Below are 24,712 nucleotides of genomic sequence, written 5' to 3'. Positions count from 1 at the left end.
CCACTCCTGCTCTCCTCCGTGGGTCTTGCTCCCGTGCTGCTGCTTCTTCACCTCTCGTGGTCCATGCACCTTGGCTGTCTGTCCTTGCCTGGAGCACCTGTTGCTCAGAACCTGCTGGGACAAGTCTTCTGCCTCGACCTCGACATGCTCCTTCGGATGAATTTTTGGTGTTAGCCCTGCGGCCCCACGCACCAGGGTAAGAGAGACTCTTGCTTCCTGCCCTGGCCCGAGGGACCGACTGGCTGGGCCTGCCTTCTGCCCAGTTCACCGGTCATGGAAGAGAGTTTGGACACACACTCTACTCTTGCCTGATGAACAAGGTGTGCAGAGCCTGGGTCATTCCACTCCCCTGAGTGCCGAGTCTAATGACTTAGGGTTAGGGTCCTGATGCACAAATGGGCTGGAAAGCTCTGCGCTGTTCACTTCCTGCCCTCCCCCTGGCTAGTCTCTGCTACCTGATGGCTCTCAGACACAGAGCAGTTGTCATGTTGTGAGGAGGGACCAACATGCCTGCACTGACACAGTCACGCTGGTGGAGTTCAGACTCATCCAAGTGAAAGAAACAGTGTTAAATGTTTTTTTAAAAAACATCTTGTTATGCTGGGAGTGAAATTTCCTTCCCAAGGACTCAGGTAGTCTTTACATGGTCTCACTAATGTCCCTAAAGTAAATGGCCATTTGACTTTCTAAAATGAGAGTGTTTTCCTTGGGAGTGGTCCACTAGCCATGTCCCACACAGTTGAGTCTGGCTCACCAGTGTTGTGTCACCCAGAACTCTCCACTCACCAAGAGGTCTGCAGCCTTTAACACAGTGATGACTGAGACTGGGGTCAGGACCCTGGGTGCCCTGCAGGGCTCCCAAGTACATTGCTGTCCTTGAGTGTGATGAGGTTATGTTTGGTCTAGCATAATTGTTAGCCTGAAACTAGTTCTTTAGTATTTTATGATTCCCATATGACCACCGGTAGTTCTTACTCAGAGTTACCTTGAAGGATAAATGTTAAACATAGTGATCATTTAATAAGCTGATTTGACTCAGTAATTTCTATTAAAGACATTACACATCTTTAGTAAAGTGGGACTTAGGGGTGTCAGGGGAAGAAAGAAATATGCCTATTGAAGTCTTTGGGCCTGAGTTTTTCTGGAAATGTCAAATGTGGGCTTGCAAGAAAGAATGGTTCAAGTCTCTTCTTGCCCTGATAAGAAGAGACTTGAGTATCTGGAGGTTTACAGTTTCAGAGATGTAATACATGTAGACTTTGGGGAATACTCGTTTTTGTCTAATTGGTTGCTAAAATCAGGTATCTATGGAAACAACCATCTGTTAGTAGTCAAGATAGGAAATGTATTCTTTTTATGCTGTACAATTACACAGTGATGACCGTAGTGCTCCTTGTATGATGGCTTTTTGTAAGACCTGCCATAGAAATTGGACTTCTCATGTCTACGAGAGAAGGAGAAAGTATACCTACTCCTCCCTCTGCCTTGAGCTACCTCTACATTTTCAGAAACCAATGGTCCTACCCCCACGAAACCTCATAATTGCTCTTCCCAGATTATTGTACAAGTTTGGAATTTTAAAAGTCGTCTCTCACCAGTGGTTTTATAAGCTCAAAGGCAAGTTTATTTTGAAAACCTTGTTCTGTATCTTTTTTGTCTTTCTATGCAGGTTTTACTATAACATTAAATTTTTTGCATTTCTATAATATCGCTTCTGTGTTACTATGAAAATTCTCAGAGATGAGTGCTGGATTTTCTCCAGTATGAATGTACCTCCCTACCCTGGCGGAAGATGGTTTCTGGGACATGGTTAAGTCGCCTGAAGCTTTGCCTTTTTTGTTTATAGAAGAGGTCTTGATAGCTTATGCAAAGAATAAACAGCCTTCTGGTGGTTGAGTCAAAAGATGGGAAAAGCTCTCTTTCTCTTTTTGTTTGTTTTCCTCAAATTCTGTCCCCAGAATTGTAATCTGGTATCTAACATGTTTTAACCCAAGAAAGAGACATTCTAGCTTGTGTGTTTTTTTTTTTTATTTAACTGTGTATTTTTTTTAATTAAAAAAATTATTTAATTAATTTATTTTTGGCTGTGTTGGGTCTTTGTTGCTGCGTGCGGGCTTTCTCTAGTTGCAGCGAGTGGGGGCCACTCTTCGTTGAGGTGTGCAGGCTTCTCATTGCAGTGGCTTCTCTTGTTGCGGAGCACGGGCTCTAGGCACGCGGGCTTCAGTAGTTGTGGCACGTGGGTTCAGTAGTTGTGGCTCATGGGCTCTAGAGCGCAGGCTCAGTGGTTGTGGCGCACGGGCTTAGTTGCTTCACGGCATGTGGGATCTTCCTGGACCAGGGCTTGAACCCGAGTCCCCTGCGTTGGCAGGCAGATTTTTAACCACTGTGTCACCAGGGAAGCCCTGTAACTATGTATTTTTTCATTTAACTCTTTGCATGTGGTCTTTACTATTCATTTATTCTTTATTCCAAATAAATATTTGAGTCATCACTTTTACCTGGTACCCTAGGGCCCTAGGGTTATCTTGGTGATTGAGGCAGGTACATTTTTCTGCGCTGGCAGGGCTCACTGTCTAGAAGGGAGACAAGGTTACTGGACAGTTACAGCACAACGTGGGGCACTTTTAGTGGGAGAACCCAGGGCATATGTGTTCTCAGAGAAGGACCTGTAACTCAGCTTTGGAGGTCAGAGAGGTCCTCTTGGAGGAAGTGACATGTAAACTGAGACCTGAAAGATAAGCAGTTGTTGGGGGGGATCAGATGGGGGAAGAGTGTTTCAAGGAGAGGGTGTTGGGTACTTGATGTCACTGCAGAAAGAAAACTAAAAACTAGTTTTATTCCCAGTTAGCCCCAAAATCAGATTTCAAAGAAAATCCTTGTAATGGTTTGACTTCATTTCAACTTTACCAACTCAAAACCGGAAAGACAGTACAAGTTCTAGGTATGTTTTTGAATGCGGGTCATTCAGCCCTGGAGGAATAAGTTGGGCATTGTCTGAAGTTTGCCAAGAGGCTGTGTTCATTAACATCCCCCTTGAACTGTTCATGGATGCCTATCTAAGCAAAGAATTACAGATGGGAAGGAATGTAGAATTCTGCATCTCTCTGAAAAGGGCTGCTCTTGACACAGGGCAGTGGACCTTCTGAGCAGAGGAAAGTCAAATGCAAAACATTTATTTATGGAGGCACCAACAGCTCTAAGTCTGGACTATGTGTCCTGGGTTCCTTTGGCATGTTCCAGAAGTCAGAACGGAATTCTGAGTTTTTGAACATTGGTCACTTACATTCGGTCACAGAAGCGCTATAGACTAACTCTGATGACCAGTGACCACCCACATGGGCAGTAGGTGAGCCTGAATCTAGAATCTTGGGTCATAAATAATTGATCTTGAGCAATGATTGTCAGCCCTATACCTGTCTCCCTATATGGTGGATAATGTTCAGCTGCACTCACAGATTTTGATGATCACTTTTCTCCCCAGAAATGCTTTGCAGGGAAGCAGAGATCACTGTGATAATTATAACGGCAGAAATGCTTGATGGTACATCATCAGGAAATCTCTATGTTTGTGGGTTAAAACAGGGGTTGTCGAAGTATGACTCTTGGAAATGCAGCATCAGCATCAACTGGGAACTTGTTAGAAATGCATATTTTCAGTCCCGCTTCAGACCTACTGAATCAGAAACTCTGTGGGGTAGGGCCCAGCAATTTGTGTCTCAGCCAGCCCTCAAGGGGATTCTGATGCACATTGAAGTTTGAGAACCATTGTGGTAAATAAGACAAGCCACAGATAATGAGAAGATCCTGTGACTTATGTTGATTGTCTGCCTGTGACTTTATCCCTTTCTCTCCACTTAAGAAGGCAATTTGGAATGAGTGAGTGAGAGTGAAGTCATTGTGGCGACAGCCATGAATTTGTAGACTTACTGACATATGTAAACTATTGTTAACTTTGGTGCTTTAATTTTTATTTATTAATAACACATGACAAAAGTCACAGCAATGGGGATACCACAGTGAACTGCTGAAGTTCTGTTGCTGCAGGCAGAACAGTGGCTTTCATTGTTTTTTAAAATACTACATCCTACGCTAAGAAATATGTTTAAATTGCTCTCTAGGAGATACATACATGTGTGTATAACCAGAACAAATATTTCATGAAATAATATCCGTACTATATTTTCTGTGCTGTTCTATTAAAAAGTATGCTGGTTGAAACCCGTTAAATTGATCTAGTGACCCACCAATGAAATGTGACCTGCAGTTTGAAAAACACGGTGTAGTGAGCTGTCCTGGCATAGACCCTGTCTCTGGAGCAGGAGAGAGGTGGGGCTGCATTCACTCCTGTGTTAGGTGCACTTGGCTCTCAGTCTCTCTTCTGCTGCGCTTAGCTGTGTGACCTTGGGCAATTTACCTATGTTCTCTGAGCTTTACTTTCCTGACCTGTCAATGTGGACGATAATATCTAACTTGCAGAGTTGTGGTGACAAACAAATGACAACATACTTCACAAGATGACAGGCAGTGGTAGCTACTACCTTACTTGTGGAAATAACACTATAGCACTGTGTTTTCAGAACATCATCAGTTACATGCATTTTTGTGGTGACCACCACAAAGCGGTGTTTTACAAATTTTTTCCCATACTGCAGTGAATAAGTGCTCCCTATAATCTATGCATTCAGAAATATTTTTGAATAAATTTTATCTTAAAATGCATCCAAATTCTGTACTCTATTCCAAAATATATGCATATTTTGATATATATATGGGAATATTTTATTTTGATTTAAAATTTAGTCCCCTTGCCCCCAATGCTTAAGGACACTCAGATTGCAGAAGATGCCCCAAGTGGCTATACCCCCAACACAGCCCTGAGCAGGGGCACTTGGGAAGCGTAGACTTTATGGTTGTGTTTCTGTGGGAAGATGCTCGTTAGACTTTTCTTGAATGTTCAGACCTGTTGGTGATTAGGGGCAGCACCCTCACATACGTAGCTCTGTAAACTGGCATCTCAGATCATCCACGGACCCTGGGCAGTGAGCATGTGGACGTAACAGGGATTGATGACCCATGAATCTGGATGTTGGGGAGACCCAGCTAATGTCCACTTGTCTTTCTGGAGGTCATGATCGTGGTTGGCGGCCAGGCACCCAAGGCCATCCGCAGTGTGGAGTGCTATGATTTTGAGGAGGACCGGTGGGATCAGATTGCTGAGCTCCCCTCCAGGAGATGCAGAGCAGGTGAGCCGCACTGCCTCCCGGTGTGCAGGCTGCCTTTCCACTCCGCCCCATCCCTGCCGCCACCGCAGGTCTCTACTGGGTGCCACAGTCCTGCTCCTTGTTTCCAAAAGCATCTGTGCATTCCACACTCCCTTCCTTTCCCTTCCCCACCTGCACAGTTTCTAGCTGCACCTTCTGGGGTCAGTTCTCATGTGCTTAGGGACTTCAGGCTAATCCAAGTACTTGCTTGAATCAAACAAAACTAGAAATGCAAATGTGAGAAGAAATCCAGAGAGTCCCAAATATCTAAAGTTGGAGATCACCTTCTGTGGTGAATTATTTACATGCCTGCCTCGTTCCCCCATTGTCACTCATTAACGTGAGTCATCAGCTGTCTGAGATGACCTTGATGCCTTGGTTTCCTGTGCCTCAGGTGTGGTGTTCATGGCTGGCCACGTGTACGCTGTGGGCGGGTTCAATGGTTCACTGCGTGTGCGGACAGTGGACGTGTATGACGGGGTGAAGGACCAGTGGACGTCCATCGCCAGCATGCAGGAGCGCCGGAGCACACTGGGAGCAGCTGTGCTCAACGACCTGCTCTACGCCGTCGGGGGCTTTGATGGCAGTACTGGTAGGTCCCGGACTCAGTCCCCATCCAGCCTAGGACACACCTTCCATGCAACCCTGGTTTGGTCAGCCATTTCTTGGGCCAACCGCTGGTCCCTCTGTAGCTACTGCCCCGAGAACATACCCATCCTTCCTCCTCTCCCAGCTTGCGTGTCAGAGGCACACCTTCCTACACACAGAATATGTAACTGCCCACGTGCTGTCATTTTTAGGGCTCTAGGAAGGACCCCACCCTCAGAAGAGGCCCTTTTCTCCTTTCCAGTGTCTGTTAACCCATTTATTCTGGAGATGAGGCTTAGAGCAAGCTCAGCTGGATGGTGTCTCAGAACAGTGGTCTGAACCCTGCTCTGAACAGATGAGGGAGCTAAGGTTCAGCTATGTGAAGAGACGTGGCTTAGGTCACACAGTCTTTGCCCATTGCCCTTTCTACTGCCCCACCAAAGCTGTGCAAGGTTGTACCACTGCAGAAGCGTCCCCTTGCTCCTGGCTTTCATCTAGCTCCAAAATAAGCATTAGAAACTACTAGTGGACATGGACTTGGAGAGATTATCTCCAGGTGGATGTCTCTGTTGACAGCAACTCTGTTAAACTAAAGTGATATCTTTTGGCCCCCAGTAACATGAAAAACAATATCTTTTACCTCCCTGAAATTTCATTTGTGTCTTCACCAATTGGTAACCTTTTTCAGCCTTCTCTTTGCCTGTTTCATTAATGCCAAGATCTGTAGCCCCTCCAGAGGCTGCTTCTAGTGAGTGGGAACTGGGAATAAAGAGAACAAAGGATAGTGGGGCATTGTTTCTTTTAGGCATTGCTTTTGGCTGCCAGTAGAAAACCTGATTAAACTGTGGCTTAAACAAATGAGAGCTTTTGCTTTGTTCATGAAACAAGAAATTCAGAGGTTGGCAGTTGCCACCTTCGTCCAGTTGCTCAAGGATACTGGGGCCAAGTTCCTGAAGAGTCTTTTGGACTTATCCTCATGGTCACAAGGTGGCTGTTACATCCAGCCAACACATTTGTGTTCCAGGTAGCAAGAAGCAGGAAGGGGGTGGGGGCTTATCAGAAAAGCAAAGGCTCTTTCAGAGATCCTGCTTAGATTGCATTGACTTGGTCACCCACAGCTCCAAGGGATTCTGGAAAGGTAAGTTTTCAGACTTCCAGCCTCTAAAATAGAGGAAGACAAGGGAAAAGAGGGATAGAATAGGTGTTCAGCGAGGCAACCTCAGGTATTTATTCCATTCTGTCGGTTTTGTGGTTTACGTTATACCCCTGGGCCTCTCACAGCCCACCCTCTAGGTCAGGTCTTAGGGGTCCCCTCAGGCAGACACAGTGCAGCTGTGTTTAGGGAGGTGCCACGGGCTGCACAGTGAGGCAGAGGTAGTGCTGAGTCATACACCCAGGTTTCCAGCCCCCAGGTCTGCACTGTTCCCCCATCCTCACTGTTCGCACAGCAGCGTGAGGCTTGGCGCCATAGAAACCTCATGAGTCTCTTGTCTCCCAGGCCTGGCGTCAGTGGAAGCCTATAGCTACAAGACCAACGAGTGGTTCTTCGTGGCCCCAATGAACACACGGCGGAGCAGTGTGGGTGTGGGTGTCGTAGAGGGTAAGGAGCGGCAGTGGGTGGTGGCCTGTTCCTGCCCTGGCCCCTGGGCCTTCTCCTGGTGTCCTGACTATTCCTCCCATTACTGCTGAGTCTGGTACTAGTATCCTGATGAGCAGATGAGAAGAATTGAGACTCAGAAAGGTGAAGCTACTGGCCCAAGGCTAGAAAGTGGGTGAGCTGGGTTGGGGGGCGTGGGAGGAGCCTAGAGGGGAGATGCTGGCCTGTTGCTTTGGCCACTTGTCTCTATTACGAGTTGGAGAATCCAGAGTCAAGATATAACCCAGGAGTATAATGTGGAGGGGGTGAGAGTCAATTGTTTGTTTAATTTTGTCCTCATGTTCACATGTTAAGCATTATTAACAGAGCCCCGAGTGAGGTGGGCACCTTTCCCCAGTTCTGATTAGTCACTACAGGACAGGTTGGTGGGTCCTGCTCTAGTCAGGAAAGGTGTGTGCGGTGAGACAGGAGCGAATGGTGAGGTCTGGGGCCTGTTTAGACAGTGCACTGTAGTTTTTAAACGGTTTTCATCTCCAATTTCTCATTTTGTTCCTAAAACTCTCCTGAAGGAGATGGGCAGGACTTAGATTTTCTCTGTTCTCCAGAAAGGGAAACTGGTCCCAGAGGGGTAATCAATGTGCCCTGTGCTAGTAAATAGCACAGCCACTCCTTGAACCCAGGTCTTCTAACTCCCAACTCAGACCATTAGCAAATGCTAATGGGAGACATTTTAGAAATATGTATGAATTCAACGTATTAAAGCATAGAGTATTATTTGGACTAAAATGCTATACTTTGCAGGACAACACTGATTCATTAGCCTGTCCTGAAGTGGGAATTTAGCTGGAAATCTGTGCATTCACACATGTATACAGGCATTTTCTATGTCACGTGCACACACAACACATACGCATGCTTCGGGGAGAGTGTAATGTGCGGTGAGTTAGACATTAATATAAGGATTCTTTTCTCTCGCTGCATTTCTTGGTCCATACCAGTATTATGTAGTTTAAATTTTAATTTAAAAGTATATTGTTCTAACATACTGAATGAGTCATCTTAGTGAGTGCAAGGATTTTTGTCCTCCTACCGAGATAAAATTGTTTCTTGCAATCTCATCCTCTCGTTGGAACAGAAGTTGATTTGTCTGCCAAATGCAAGTGCTTTGTCTAGCCACCTTCCCATTTCCCCCCTTTTTCCTTAGCCAGGAATATCAAACAATAGAGTTGGGGTTAAAAATAGCGTATCCCTGAAAGGAGAAACACTGAGTGGGTATTTTTTCAGCTGACGCAGAGTTGGAATGGTGGATGGGGGTTAGGGGAGATACCTTCCTGGTACTCATCTGAAATACTCCCCTTGACAGAGCCTTCTGCGAGCATGTTCTGTGTGGCAGAAGTGCTGTGTGGTAGCACGCCCTGTTGACCCGGAGGACAGACTGGGGATTTACTGATCTTGTCCAACCTGAATCTGAAGCTCTTTCGGCTGGGAGTCACCCTGGGGCAGCAGAGTCCAATGGACAGCTTTGGTGAGAATGTCCAGGGAGGGTCTTAAGTGGAGGCTCCTTCCCTGTGGCCCTGAAGATACAGCTCCCCACGCTGTCTGCACAGAACCCGCCTCCCTCTCATCGTCTCCTTACCATGGCTACATAGCCTAAATAACACTGGGGAAAAAAGAAAGAAAATCAGGATCATCTGCTACTGGCTGCCTTGAAGAATCTCTACGTAGGAAGAGGGACAGTGAGGCTGGGAGATTAGGCAGAAGCTCCCTGCAGAGCGGAGGTCGTGTGTTACAGAGCCTGGGGTTGCCCTCAGGAGCTTCTCTTCTCCTCCACGCCCCAGGCCTGTCTCCTCCCTAGTGATGGACAGCTGGCTGGGCAGGTGGTTACCTCTGAGCCAGCACACACCACGAGAGTAGCCTGGGTCCTGGGGGAGCTCTGAGTCAGGATTTTGCCCTCCGGCTTAGGCGAGGGCAGAGTCAGGAGGAGGTGTCCTTTTCTTCTAGAAGGGCTGGTTGAGAGGGCTGTGGGGGCAGAACACAAACCCAGGCTCAATTTTACATCTGATGCAGCAAACGTCCTGATGGTACAACATAGTTCTGAGCCTGAGAATCTCTTTCTAACTCAAAATGATTGTAGATTTTTCACATACTTGGTTGTACTCTTGGTACCTCTCCATTAAGAAAGCACATAGTGACCAAAAAAATCTTTTGATTGAGTAACCCTGTTAAGTAGATTTGCATCTGGTGGTGTTTATTTAGTCTGTAGCTAGTGTTTAAGATTCTTATTATAATTCCAGGGTCCCCATAGGACTGAGACCCCAGGTGAGGTAGGACACCCACACCCACACACACACACACACACACACACACACACACACACACACACACACACACACACACACACACACACACACACACACACACCCCACACACACACACGAGACCTTCCCACTGTATTCTAAGACTACATGTTAAACCCAAATGTTTGAATCTCTCTCTGAGATCATTCAAATACCAATTTCCTTCCCCCTTGCCCAACCTCACCACCATCCCCAGAACAAACTGTTGCACTTTGATAGCCGTTTATGGTATTTTATTTTTAAAATAGGTGATGGTGCTTCAGGGGTCTTGTGCATGGCTCAGAGATTGCAAGGGGGTCTGCAGATAAATTCCAGCCAACCCATCCCACAGTGCACACAGAGCACTCCATTCACACGTTCTGCCTGCCCGGGTTGTGGACAGAGTACAAAACATGGAGGAGACAATGTTTGGGTTCTTGTTGGAGAATATTTTTCCTTATTTGTTCTGTCTGCTGTTGTGAGCCTTTACCCAGAAAGTCTGCCTGCCTGGCTGCACCTGGGGCCCTCAAGCTTTCCGTCTCTCTGGTGCCTTGTTCTGGAGAAGATCTAATGAGTTCACTAGGAAGAATATGTTGAGCTCCAGTGACAGCAGGCCATCGCTTTGCACTGGCTGTTTGGGGTGTGCTTTTTGAGAAAGAGGTTCAGTCAGTACTGCTTTGAGGAGGAACTCAGGGCTTAAGAGGAAGTAGGAGACAGAGTCGTGAAGCATGCTTACCCTGGTTGGGGAGGGAGTCATGGTCTTCCTGGGGGAGGCGGTCCTGAACCCTGATGGAGGTGAGGGTGCCCCAGTGGGTTACAAGTGGAGTTTCCGCCACACTCCAGTTCTATGCGAGTCTGAAGCACCACCCTCAGCCACTTTGTCTGTTCCAGGGAAGCTGTATGCCGTTGGGGGTTATGATGGGGCTTCCCGCCAGTGCCTGAGCACCGTGGAGCAATACAACCCAGCAACCAATGAGTGGACATACGTGGCAGACATGAGCACTCGTCGCAGCGGCGCAGGTACGGTGTGTGGGGGGGGCAAGGTTAGGGGGCAGGCTGTGTCTGATCTCACAGGTGGGTCTGGAGGCCAAGAGCTTAACATTCTACCTTATTTTCCCTCCCTCTTCTCTCCTTTCAGTGTATATAATCCCACTTGCATCTTTGCAGCTGACACAAGCACTTAGGAGTTAACCCTTCTCAGGGGGATCCCTTTGGTAGAGAACAGATGAGATCATATTCCCTTCATCGTCATCTCTTCCATTTCTTTGGAGGTGTCTGCATCTCTTGAAAAGTGAAGCTTGCTATGTGCCAGGTGCTGTCCTAATAAGCACTTTCTCTGCCTCATTTTATTTAATCCTCTTCACAGCCCTGCAGGGTAGACTCGACATAACTCCACTTAACAGATTTAGAAAGTAAGTCAACCAGGGGTTGAGTAATTAGCCCAAGGTCATATCATTAGTCACTGGCAAAGTTGGGATTCCTACTCAGGTCTGTTACATTTTGAAGTTAGATTTTTTGGACCCCAGATTATCAGAGTCTCATTCTCTTGAAGTAGTGTGACAAGCATGGCTGTCCCAGTCTTCCTTGGAAAAGCTAAACTTGCCTGTCTCTGTCTTGGGGGCTGAAAGCCAAGCTATTAGTGTTAATATCTGGAGATAAACTTATGTCTCCCCCCAACTTTTCTTCACTTCAGCCCCCTCCCCCGCATGGGAGGAGAATAAATCCCCACATGGGGCCCACTTCCGCCTCCTGTGGGAAGGCCAGGAGCTGTGTGGTCCTTTGGGATTTTCCAGGAAGTGGAGCAACAGCCCCTTCTTCCCTGCTTTGTCTGCCCCATCATCTAGGGGCCCAGAGGAAAGGGTCTGGGAGGGCAGAGGGAGGCGCTGGAGGCCGGGCATTGGCTCTCTGCTCCCGGTTCCTGTGGGAGTGGTGACTGATGACCAACCTGGCTGGCAGGAAGGCCATGTGACTTCTGGGAAGGGAAGCCACAACTGGGAGCTTTTCCCCACCATGTTATTACTTTACCTTTCTTTTTGTATTTTTGAAGATTGTGTTGTGATCTCATTTTATACAACCAAACACATGACCACTTCCTTAGTATTCCTTAAAAATTATGCTATTTTAATATTTTTCAAGAACCACTGTATGCCCACTGGTTAGAAAAGAAAATGCTGTATGATTCCATTTAAGAAACATTTGTGTTTGGAAGGCTATTTTTAGGGAGCTCGTCTCTGCTGATCCAAACAGGTTGGCCCTTCCTGAACGTGCAGCAAATGCATGGAAGTCAGGAGGGCTGGATCTTGGTTCTGGGTCTGCTCGAATGTCCCTGTGGTCTTGGCCTCTGATTCCTCAGATGTGAAATGAATGGGTTGCAATAGGTGTTCCCTAGGGCCCAGTTCAATTCACAGATCCTCTGGTTCTCCTGCCATCATAGGGCTCTTTTAGTAGTTTTGGTTTACGGTACTGGTAGAATCTTCTTTGTATTTCCTGGAAATCCTGTGTGTGACTTGAGGTGTGCAAGAAAGTGTTCAAAGCCCAAGGAGGCAGGGACAGCTCAGCAGGAGTGGAGCAGCACACTGAGGTCTGTGGCTGTTTCTAGGAGTGCCTCAAGCAGAAAGTGTGGAGGGCCAGCTCCGGACAGAGCCACAAGCACAGACCCACCTTAGAAAGTTCAGGCTCATCTTGTGGACGGAGCTGCCTTTGGAGGCCTTGCTGCTCTGTCTCTGTCAGGCTGCCCAGGGGTTATTGCTGAGCGGAGATCACTGGGGCCGCTCAAGCCTCTCACGAGGCACAGTGACCTTGATTTAAGGGGTGGTATCTCTCCCGGAGGTGGCTTCTTTCCTCAGGTCACTGTCAGTGCTCTGGCCTCAGGCTCCCAGGGCAGCCTTTCTTTAGTGCTTCACATCCCTAAGATTTGGAGAAGCCTCACATCTGGAGTTGGGAACCCACATACTCGTCCTGGTAGGTGTTCTTTGGTGGCTAAAGGCCCAGAGACCCTGGCAGCAGGGGCTCCTGTGGCTCTAGGTCCAGGAAAGCTCCGTGTGGGCATTGGCAGAGGAGGCTGCAGAAGGGCACTGGTGCCCCTGAATGCCTGGAAGGCTGCTTGCTTTCTCAGCAGGGTGTGGGCAGTGCTAGCAGATGGCTGTGAGGAAAAGAGGCCATTTCTGGGTCCCAGCATGTGTTAGTTCCTCCTGCACATGGAGGTGAGGAAGGTGAGGCAGCTTGGGAACACACTGAATTTCATTTAACTCAGGTCCGTAAGATAGCCACTGTCGATACACCACCACCATCTGCTGTTAGTTTAGGGCAACTGCGAGGAGCCATTTGCACACCTGCATAATTGCTGGTGGGATTTTACACATCTTGTCATTCAGACAGTATTTGTTGAGAACCTACTACGTACCGTCACGCACAGGGAAACAGTCATGATAAGACAAACATGGTTCTTGTCCATATGAAGTTTATATTCTGGAAATCTAGTCCTTGGGTCTGAAACCTGGCTGCACATTCCAATCACCTGAGGTACCTTTTCTGATTCCTGACCAGTGTCTCTGGGAGTGAGGTTGTGGAATCTGTGTTTTCAAAAATTCCCCAGCTAATTGAGCTGTCCACGCAGTGGAGTAGTCTGTGGTCCACTGGAACTACCGATCTAGTCCAGCTCCCTCACTATGCAGTTGGAATACTGAGGCCCCGAAAGGGAAGCACCACCTGGTGGGCAGGTTAGAGACACAGGTCCAGAACCCAGGTGTCCTGGCCACCACATCAGCTGCTCTTTTTAGGCACTCGGGCTTTCTGGATTTTATTTCCTTGACTTGTATTAGAGGATGTTAAAAGGTTATGGTAAAAACCTGTAAATGATGCGGTCCTGGCCCTCAGCTCAGGCTTACCACCATCGTGAGTGATTCAGTGCCCCTCTGCCATCTAAGGAGGAGAGCACGGGGGCAGAAAGAACAGCTTCTGCTTCAAGACAAGCAGGGAGGCCTCAGCAATAATGATCTCAGCACACCTGCTGTGTAGTTTCCATTTCACCTCTTTACTACACACACACACAAACACACACCTATATATATTATATATATATTTATTTTTATGTGTCTGAATAGAAATGAGGTTATGTTTGCTTTATATTTGGCGGTTTTCAAGTTGATTTTATAAGGCAGGTAGGTGTCATTATATTTGTTTTATAGACGAGGACCCTGAGTTCCAGGGAGACAGAACAGCACTCCCCCTGTCACCCTGCCGGTGATGGCTGCCCACGACTGGACTCCAGGCCTCCTGGTTTCTGGTCGCTGCAGCCAGCCTGAGGCTGGGACTCTGTGCTCTGCCTTTCAGGCGTTGGGGTCCTCAGCGGGCAGCTGTATGCCACAGGTGGGCATGACGGGCCCTTGGTGAGGAAGAGTGTCGAGGTTTACGATCCTGGAACAAACACCTGGAAGCAGGTGGCAGACATGAACATGTGCCGGCGCAATGCAGGTAATATGACTGCTCCCTCCTCTCCTTCCGGGGGAGGTTGTGGGTGTTTTCTCCCTGCAAACACTAGCTCTAAAAGAGAGGCAGAGGGGAGAGGCTCCCATGGCCTGGGGCTGAGCTTGTACCCTGAGTAGGGAGTGTCCATTTGCTAGGCAGGGGAGAGCTTGGAACCCACAAAGCTAGCCATGGGGTGCCTCACAGGGCCCCCTCTTAGATGCAGAGGGTTCCTTCCCTCCCAGTGAAGGATGATGACTTTCACTGCACATAGATGGACACAGACCCAGAAGAGCCTCTGGTTGCCATCTGTGCCCCCAGCCCAGTGGCTTTGTTGGGTAGCTAAGCATAGGGCTGTGTGGACAGTGTCAGACAATCATACTTGGTTCTATCTTTTCCTTGCCAGTGTCTGGCTATGAGAACCTCTCACCTCCCACCAGAAATCAATTTCCCTCCTTTCAAGGGTATCCATGAAAGGATTCGTGATCCATTCTCCGATAGGACCACTTTCCTTATTCCCTTCTTTGTATTTTCTGTCTCTCCTTCCTTTCCCTTCCCTTCCCCTTTTCCTTCCTGTAGGAATGATTTTCTTTAGAGTGTTTAGGTTTTTTATGCCTGGAGCCTGACACCCCTATTAAACCATTTCCTTTTAGAACTTTGCCCTATGGGTTGTGTCCTATGTTGGTATATCTTGCTTTATGCCTTCTTACTCTATCATAGTGTTGGCTTAGCCCAATTTCCCAGGCTGGAAATACAAGCAGGTGACTTTCAGGCAGACTTATTTCCTTTATACTCAAATTACCTGCTTGCTAAACCCATTTGCAGCTGACTTGTTGAAAGCGTAAACAAGAAAAAGAGGGGAGTTTATTAATTTGCTCATTGTCTAAGCCTGTTGTGATATAACCTGGCATTTGGCCTTGAGACACACGAGTGAGGAATTACAGAACCTTCAAGCAGCTAATTCAAGAAGTAGGTTTAGATGTAAATGCATGTGTATACACACATTCACATATAGATATTTCTATTTTTTATAACAAAAATGGAATCATACTGTAATACTGGTTTATAACCTGCTTTTTTAATCCACTTTACAATCTTTTATGAATATCTTATTATAACACTAAACATATTTACATAATATTATTCTCAATGGCTATAACATAATTTAAATAACCAAGCTACTATTGGACTTTTAGGTCATTTCCATCTTTTCTCTAAGTAATGCTTTGGTTATTATAAATAGTCTTTATAGCTAATTAATGCACACATTTAAAATTATTTCTTTAGAATAAAAGGCCAGAAGTGAAACTTTTGAATCAGAGGGAGTATATGTACTTTTGACACCACCCAGGAAGGTGATGCATTTTATACTCACCAGTATTTGAGAGTATGTTCACCAACACTGATAATTACTACTTTTTGAGCATCGTTAATCCCTGAGTCTAATTTTGAAAAAATACACGGTATTTGGACTACAGCCTTTTAAATCTTGATGAGCAGTACTTACATTTTCCTACTCTTGAGTCCCTGCTACATGAGACCGTGCCTCCAAACCAGCTCACTCTGAGATCAGGGTGGGTAGGAAGTCTTTTCCCTGGGAACTGTATGTGGATTCAGACCCCAATTGTGTAAAGGGATCACAGACACAACCATTAGTGCCCCACAGTGTGGATAAAATGGTTTATCAGGGAACAGCTAACAAGCAGAGTAGTAGTGTACATGAAATCCCCTGAGTTGTCTCCTTCCACACGTAGCTCAGACTGGGCGTGGGAGGCCTGCATGCACCAGTGGGCAATGCTGCAGTAGAATGGGGTCTGTACCTACAGTGCTCTGCCTATTCTTAGGGTCAAGGGCAGGGAACACCTGTGGGGCTATGTCGTCGTGAAAGCTCCCTCGTCAGAGACGTGACCTTGTTAGGAAGGGGGATCCTTAGATCCCAGTGGCTGTTGTGTGTTCCTCCGTTGAGCAAACTTAAACCCTAGGAGCCAATTGTCTGTTATTCTAGCAGGAAGGGGAGGAAGAGCGCCTCCAGGGCCATCCAGACTTGTCTCTGGTCCATCCCCTTGCTGCTCCTGCTGTCATGCCTTCTCTGGCCTCTGTTTGATCCCCAGGGGTCTGTGCAGTGAATGGGCTCCTGTATGTGGTTGGAGGGGATGATGGATCCTGTAACCTGGCTTCGGTGGAGTACTACAATCCCGTCACTGACAAGTGGACGCTGCTGCCAAGCAACATGAGCACAGGGCGGAGCTACGCAGGTCAGTGTGCTCCACCCCCATCCTGGGGCCCAGGTGGGGTGGGGCAGGTGGGGGCTAGGTTAGCTTGCTTAACTTGGGGCTGAGTGCCTCCTTCAGGCATGGCAGATGATTGTCACATGTCACCACTCCTTCATTCTGCGCCCACGGCAGATACCCATAATTAGCACTCGTTTCCCCAGCGAAGCTGAATGTAGCCATAGAATTCTTCTTGACACAGTGTTCCAGGGAGCCACTTCCTGATCTGAATTGTTGTAAGAGGTTTTAAAATTTCATTGCCCTTCCTGATTTGTTTTGTGCTGGGCCCCTAGGTGGAATAAGATACAGTTCTTGCTTTCCAGAAATTAAATCGGAAAGATAAGACCTACCTACAAAAATACAAGATGATGTACATGTAAGTTCTAAATGAAATGTACTGCACAGGCTTTAGGACATGACATGTCAGGGAACACTTCCTGGAAGAGGTGGAGCCTGATTAAACTTTGAGGGTGGGTCACAGTCATAGAGGTAGCTGCCCTTTGCCAGCTGCCCACTCCCTGGGCCCCAAAGCAGTCTGTTAGGTACAGTGTATACATACACTCTTATCTTTTCAACAACCCTGTGGTTGAATGAGACTCCATTCCATTTTATAGATGATGAAACGGAGGTTTGGAATGTTTAAGTAATCTGCCCAAGACCATGTGGCTAAAAAAATGTCAGGGTCAGAAGTGAAACCCAGGTCTGAGTCCCAAGCCCATGCCTTTTGTGCTACTCTAGCTCAGGGTTGGGGGAAAAAGCATTCTAAGCAAGAGGCTGGAGGGAAGAAGGAGGAATGAGGTGGCTATAGAGGCTTATTCCTGGTGGGGTGTGTGATGGTTTTGATGAGGTGTGGGGGACAGGATCAGAGCCAGTGGGGCTGAGGTTGAGGGTCTATAGGGAGACAAGCAAACATAGATATCTATGAGGTATTGGTTTGGCCAAAAAGTTTATTCGTTTTTTCCCATAAGATGGCTCTAGTAGCAGTTAGTTGTCTTTAATATCATTTGAAACAATTTTGTTAGATTGTATTGTGACAGCTGTCATATCAGCGTGTAGTTTTTAAAAAACATCAAAACTGGGGAATTTTTGTGTAGCCATTTTATAATATTAATGGAAGAAAAAAAGCAACATTTTTGGCATGTTATGCTTTATTATTTCAAGAAAGGAAAAAACACAACTGAAACGCAAAAAAAGATGTGTGCAGTGTATGGAGAAGGTGCTGTGACTCATCGAACGTGTCAAAAGTGGTTTGCGAAGTTTTGTGCTGGAGATTTCTCGCTGGACGATGCTCCCTGGCCGGATAGATGAGTTGAAGCTGATAGCAATCAAATCGAGACATTAACTGAGAACAAGCAATGTTATATCACGTGGGAGAGAGCTGACATACTCAAAATACCCAAATCAAGCGCTAAAAATCATTTGCACCAGCTTGGTTATGTAAATCGCTTTGATGTTTGGGTTCCACATAAATTAAGCGGGGAAAAAAAACCCTTCTTGACCGTATTTCCGCGTGCGATTCTCTACTTAAACATAACGAAAACATTCTGTTTTTAAAACAAATAGTGATGGGCTATGAAAAGTGGATACTTACAATAATGTGGAACGGAAGAGATCATGGGGCAAGCGAAATGAATACCACCAACCACACCAAAGGCCGGTCTTCATCCAAAGAAGGTGATGTTGTGTATATGGTGGGATTGGAAGGGAGTCCTCTATTATGAGCTCTTTCTGGAAAACCAAACAATTAATTCTAACAAGTACTGCTCCCAATTAGACCAACTGAAAGCAGCACTCGATGAAAAGCGTCCGGAATTAGTCAACACAAAATGCATAATCTTCCATCAGGATAACGCAAGACCGCATGTTTCTTTGGTGACCAAGTAAAAACTGTTACAGCTTGGCTGGGAAATTCCAATTCATCCACTATATTCACCAGACATTGCACCTTCGGATTTCCATTTATTTAGGTCTTTACAAAATTCTCTTAATGGAAAAAAATTCAATTCCCTGGAAGACTGTAGAAGGCACCTGGAGCAGTTCTTTGCTCAAAAGATACAAGGTTTTGGGAAGGTGGAATTATGCGGTTGCCTGAAAAATGTCAGAAGGTAGTGGAACAAAACGGTGAATACGTTGTTTAATAAAGTTCTTGGTAAAAATGAAAAATGTGTCTTTTATTTGTACTTAGAAACTGAAGGAACTCTTTGGCCAACCCAAGAACTCAGCTCCTTGTATTTGGTTCTCCAGAAACTGGAAGAATTAGAGCTAACGTTTATTTATTGAGCATGGACAATGTGTCAGGCATCATCCTAAGTATTTATGACCATTATCATGTATAATCTCCGTCATAACTCCAGTGGTACTCTTATTCCGTTTTCCATCTTGTTTGGATTTCAGTGCAAAGGAAGATTATGCCATGCAGGCTCAAAGGGGTTTGTATCGCATTCTGTCTGTGCAAGGCTTCAATTAATGAACTTATTTAAATTTTTTTTCTCATTTAGGATTTTTCTCAATTAAATAGAAAAGATTTTAGAGGCATTTTGGTCCTAGAGTGATTCTGTTCTCATGGTTAATTATTAAAAACTAGCACTGTCATTTTCTCTCCAAAGCTGAAGTGGGAAGTACAGGGCATTTTCCTGTATGAGGCAGCGAGGCCAGTGAGCGATCCCACCTTGCCTCCACTTGAGCCTTAATGAGAGGGGAAGGTGCAGGTGTGAGTAGTTAGAATTTTGTGTAAGTGCTGAATATTTCATGTCCATTTCTTTACTGTTTGCCCACCCCATAAGTAGGTGGGAAGGAGATGAGCAGAGGTGCGATTTGTGTTCAAACCCATTGACTGAGTGAATCTCTTTTCTTAGAATCTATGGATATGGCCTAAAATGCAAAGATTTATGGACAAAGTTATTTATTGGAGCAAAAAACTGAGAATTACTTAATATCTGACATGAGGGAAATAGCTAAATAAGTTGTGGAATATTTATACAGTGGACGTGTTTTTAATATGAGAAGATGTTTGTGACAGACTGGTTGAGAAAAGGATGATGCAAAATGTATGTACCGCGTGAACTCAGTCGAGCAGTCCTGGGTCATGGGGGTTAGAGTAGCTCCTGCTTACAGAAATGGATAGTGGAGTCACATCTGAATTTGAGTCCCAGCTCTGCCACTAGCCCTGGAACTCTGGGCAAGGTAGTCAGTCTGACCGAACCTCTGTTTTCTCATTTGTAAAATGAGAATAAAATCATATCAAGTCTCTTAGGGCTGTAGTGAGAATGAAACGTGATAATACGTGGAAAGCGCTTAGCACAGTGCCTGCCTGGCAGGTAGAAACCACTCAGTCAATGATTGTGGTTATTATTAGTAAAGCCAGGAAATATTCCAAAAGAGCTAACGGTGACTCTTTGTATGTAGGGATTAAAGTTCTTTTTCTTGGTGTTCTTCTGTGTTTTCCAAAATTTCCATAATGAGAATATTTTATTTTTAGAATCAGAAGAGAAAGTTTATATAAGAAGCAATACAGGAGCCTGCTTTTTAAAGACATGCTCCCTTGAGAAAGAGGAGCCTCAGGTGCAGGCAAGATGTTCTCAAGGTCAGGCAGCACACATCTGGGTCTGAGGACTTGGGTTCTCCCCACTTCTAATCTTTTATGTCTGTGGCTTTATCCAGGAATTAACATGAAATGCATGTCTTAGCAGAATGTCACCATTGGAGTGTCCTGGGCTTTCTTTTAGCAACGTTCTGTCAATCTCATTTTCAACCAGAAGATTTGATAGTGGTGGTAATATGTTAAAATAAGGCTCCTAGTTACACCTTAACTATAAGTTAGAATTTGGTTCAGCTGCAGGTACCAGAAAAACTGGCAGATACTTGCTTAGATAAGGAAGTATCTTTTTTTGTATGTATGTATTTGTCCCAGGCAGAAAGGAGCCCAGGGCTGGCCTGGTGCCTCAGAGTGTCATCGAAGAATCAGGTTTCTCTTGTGTCTTCTGTTCTGCCAGCTTTATGAATAGCTGCTGCTGCTGCCCCTTGCACCTTGCGTGAGCTTCTTTCAGGCAGGACGAGGAAGAAAACCAAAGTTGCAGCACTGGCAGACTTGTAGTTACAATCTCATGGGCCACGATTGGGTCACATAGCACCTCCAGCTGCAAGGTAGTCTGGGAAGCTGACCTCATAACTTGCTGGTCTCTATAGCAGAGGACAGCAAGTAGAAGGGATGTTGGATGAATCAGCCTATAGTATCTGCTGCATAACTGTAACCCCTTACAAGCAAGATTTTAGGCTCATAAGTTAGCTGTTGAGTATGGTTCAACCTGGCCAAAACAGTAACACATACAGACATGTCTAGACTGTTTATCCAAGTATAGAATTTAGCATTGGAGGGGTCTTTCAGTTAGAAAATATTGACTATATGGGAATGGAGCCTGAAGAGGTACATGGACTTGCCTGAAGCCACAATGCAGTTTGACTGATGGCAGAGGTAGGATGGGAATTCAGTTGTTCTTGCTACCATGAAGTCAGTCTATTGTTCTTTCTACTTCATTTCAGTGTCTTCTAAAAGGAGACATGTATCACTCATCACTTCCCTTAAAGTGATACAGATCTAGAGCTGTGAGGTTTCCAGTGCGGGTGCCGAGTGTCATTACAGTGAGTGCTGGGGTTGGGAAGGGGAGTCACTACGATATGATGTGAGTCGGTGTGAGATCACTCCCCTGTGGTGTTGAGGGACTGTGCTCTGTGTTTAACCGTCGTGTGGAGATGTGGCTGTTAGAGCGGGAAGCAGCCGGCTGCTGGCAGCCTGAGTCCACGGACCCTTCAGTGTTTGGGTACAAATCGTGCCCATTTCCCTTGGCTGTGGCTTGGGGTGTTGTGGGTCATGAACTCCTTGTGAACTGAATAAGTTCGGAGAAGCTAAGATGGTAACTTTCTCCCCCTTTCGTCTTAGGTGTTGCTGTGATTCACAAGCCCTTGTGACCCCAACTCCCGCTGCCAGGAGGTGGAGGAAGGGAGGGGTGCTGCCTGTGACTTGGCACAGTGGGACCACGCTGGCTGGGTGCCACTCGCTGCCGGAGTCTGCAGAGGAGCGGGGACCACCCTCCTCCAACTTGGCAGTGTCGTCAGGGTGGGAAGACAGTGACCCACCTCCTGCTCCCGCAAGGTGTTTCGTCCTCTGCCCTGAGCAGTGGGCTCCTGATAGCTCCGGCTGCACCTTTGAACGTTCTTTTGTGTGTTTCTACAGGGACATCAGAGAACCTGGAACCTGTGTGTGTGTGTGTGTGTGTGTGTGTGTGTGTGTGTGTGTGTGTGTGTGTGCAGAACGTGGTGATTCACTAAATTGGGGGGTGGTGATGGTCTGCTCCATTTCTATACTACTGATCCTTCCGCTATGCTAAAAATCAAATCACAGAAACCTCTCTTATGGATTTGCCCCATGGGGACCTTGAGACTACTAGAGCTGTTGTCTACTGGAAGTGCAGTTGGACATACCGGGAATGTCCAGAAATGACCAGGCCCATGTACTGGCCTAGACTACTGGCATTGTCTGCAGAAGAGTGGGGTGTTCTCGAAGCTGCCCCGTGTCCTCTGTGTGCTAGAACTAGGACCACAGGTTCTCTAGCCCCTCAGCTGGGTGCTCTTCCTTGGGCTCTTCTCCTGGAACTTCTTATCAGAACTGCCCAGTCTCTGGGCTACTGGTCTTTGAGGTCAAGGATTCCAGGTTTGGGAGATTTCGTGTCTCTTCATCTGGGAAAACTAGCTCTTCAGAGAAGCACTGAGTAACACACTGGAGGAAAAAAATACATGAAAAACAAAAACACAAGAAAACAAAGTGGTAAGGCTTCAGTCCTTGTCCATAGTGGTCCCAGAGAGGATCCTACTTCTGGGTTTTCCTGGGATAGGACAGTCCCTGTTTATACTTATTATCCAGGTTTAATTTTTCAGAGCATCCCGTTTTACTCTCAAAAGTGTTCTGGTTTGGAGGCTAAGTAAAAGATCACCATACCTCCAAACCCAAAGATAGGTTTGTCCCTGCACTGGATGGGGTCACATGTGATTTACATGGACATGGATGAATTCAAAGCAGTGTATACTTGGCACCCTGGGCCTGGCCCTCGGCAGTCGGTCCAGTCTGTCTCACATCCTTGTCTTCCTTTCCTTGTGCTCTTCCCCCATTCCAGGCCTGTACCCTCTCGCCAATCCTCAGAACTTCCCCCTCCTAGCTTCCCCCATGAGGGAGGACATGGTGGTGGGCCCTGAATGTGTGATCTCTCTCAGGAGTACTTGCATTTTGAGAGAGGAGCTTGAAGAAAGCTTTGCTAATTCACAGGTAAAAATGATTAATGACAGATCTTCAGGCATCCAGAGGAGGGTATTTGAGGGCTCAGGGAGTCATTTGCATTAAAAAAAAAAAAAAAGAACCTTAAAGCTGTACTGTTCCTGAACTAGCAAGTTGCTTATATTGGAATTTCCAGCATAAGGAGGGGAAGTCTTGTGTCTGGAGAAGAGTCTCACAACTTGGGGGTTGGAATTGACCCTTCCTGATGTCAAGGTCCACCTTTAGGGAGCCAAGGGGCTTTATGAACTCTGATGGTGGACTTCTCATACAACTGGGCAACTTCCAAGCAGGTTTTATAGGAGACTGTCATTCTCCCCACTTCGCCCTGAAGTTATAAACCCAGGACTTTCCCCAGTGAGTTGGACACTTTGTGTATTTACTGTATATTTATTGTGCGTGAACCACTCAACTCCCCCGAGGGGGAAACATCTTCTGATGTTGAGCAGATGTTATTTCAGTGAGACATTTGGAGAATACCAAGGTACCCAGAATTTTTAGTAACCTTGGGCAGAGGCTGAAATATCCAGCTTTGGTGGACCTGGAAGAACAGCTCCAAAGGGATCAAGACATGCTGTTAGCTGGTTTGTTCTGCTCTTACCTGGCATGGAGGTGACTGTGGTCTCAAAGCTCTGCCTGCCTCTGGATCGGAAGCTGATGGAATGCGCTTTCTGTTCCAAATGTTCTTCCTCCCTCTCCGAGGAAGGTTTGGGACTTTGTTTCAGGGTGTGTGTGGGGGGGTGGGGGTGGGGGATGAGATTGGGGTCTGATGTGTGCCATCACACAGCTCCTGATTTCAGACGAAAGGTGAAGTTCCCCCCCAACACCTGGAAGCTGAACTTCCAGGCTTATCATGCTTATGTGGGGGGAGGCTATTGTTTGTGTGTCATCTTCCCAGAAAGGATCCCCTCCCTGAGAGCTAGCCAGCTGTGTTTCCTGCTTTTGGATTTTTGCTATTGACCCCCACCTCATGTCCCCTTTCCCAGGAAGCACTGCCCCTGCTGGTAGTGCTGCTGAGGCCATGTTCGTTTTATCCTCATGTGTCCTTTCTCACGGGGACTAGAACACTGGTACGTCATCACCAAATAGCCAATCTGCTCTAGCTGCCCACAGATGCCATCCAAAACCTGCTGTCCCTTTATCACCAGGTACAATTCTCTCTCCACAGTGGGCACAACAGACTTATTTTCACGTCTGTGCTGGTCATGTGGTAGGTGAACCCCCCTGCATCCCCTCTTCTGGTGGCCACACCTGCTTGTGAATGCAGCTTTGCCTGTGGGATATCTGAAGTCTGATCACAGCGATGAAATGGAATTGCAGCCCAAGGTTAGAAGCAGCTTAGACACCACTTGGATTCTGATTTGGACAACAGAGAAGTCAGACTCTGAATTCCAAAGTTCTTTCTCATAAGTACCCAATGGCATCTCTCCATCTAATAAGTTGCAGTATTATGCAAATGAAAGTGACCTCATTTTCTGCTATGCAATAAGAATACTTAATTCTATTTCATGACAGACCAGTTGCAATATCCCCTAAGATGCTTTTTGAGCTGTCTTACTTTGATATCTGTTGTATAATGTTTGTATATTCCTGAGCCAGATCCTTTCAAAGATTGCCTTTTTATAAAACTGAAGCTACAGCTTTCAGGCTAAAATTTTAATGTAGATATTTTTATAAAGTAATTTTTCACGATATTTGAATTGCTTTTTATTGTCCATGATAATGAAATGTTATGTTCTATGCATCATTCACTCTCAAACATCGTTCATGCCTGTAGCTATCTTCCCTTTGTTTCTCACCCTCCCCAAACTTCAGTAGCTCCAGGTTGACTTGGAAGCTTCTTTCTTACACCACATTCAAGGGAGATTGCTGAA

The 24,712-nt window shown here is 46.3% G+C and overlaps 1 protein-coding gene across 2 annotated transcripts in view; it reads left to right on the top strand.

Annotated features, from left to right (window-relative positions):
* KLHL3 (kelch like family member 3) overlaps positions 1 to 23,559 on the top strand; it is a 110,095-nt gene extending 86,536 nt beyond the window's left edge. The window contains exons 9-15 of one of the 2 annotated variants that reach the window (XM_060143664.1): positions 5,126 to 5,243; positions 5,656 to 5,853; positions 7,348 to 7,449; positions 10,674 to 10,802; positions 14,115 to 14,255; positions 16,358 to 16,501; positions 21,453 to 23,559. In XM_060143664.1, coding sequence (XP_059999647.1) covers positions 5,126 to 5,243; positions 5,656 to 5,853; positions 7,348 to 7,449; positions 10,674 to 10,802; positions 14,115 to 14,255; positions 16,358 to 16,501; positions 21,453 to 21,481 — 861 coding nt within the window. In that variant the 3' untranslated portion in view covers positions 21,482 to 23,559. Of the gene's footprint in view, positions 1 to 5,125; positions 5,244 to 5,655; positions 5,854 to 7,347; positions 7,450 to 10,673; positions 10,803 to 14,114; positions 14,256 to 16,357; positions 16,502 to 17,677; positions 18,219 to 21,452 lie in introns of those variants that run through there. The other variant, XM_060143665.1, reaches the window with a different exon arrangement.
* Positions 23,560 to 24,712: the final 1,153 nt, after the last annotated feature.

This window comes from Lagenorhynchus albirostris, chromosome 3 (genome assembly GCF_949774975.1).
Source record: "Lagenorhynchus albirostris chromosome 3, mLagAlb1.1, whole genome shotgun sequence".
NCBI classification, from domain to species: Eukaryota; Metazoa; Chordata; class Mammalia; order Artiodactyla; family Delphinidae; genus Lagenorhynchus; species Lagenorhynchus albirostris.
The sequence above is the reverse complement of the archived record's forward strand: the minus strand, read 5'-3'. Positions and strand labels throughout refer to the sequence as shown.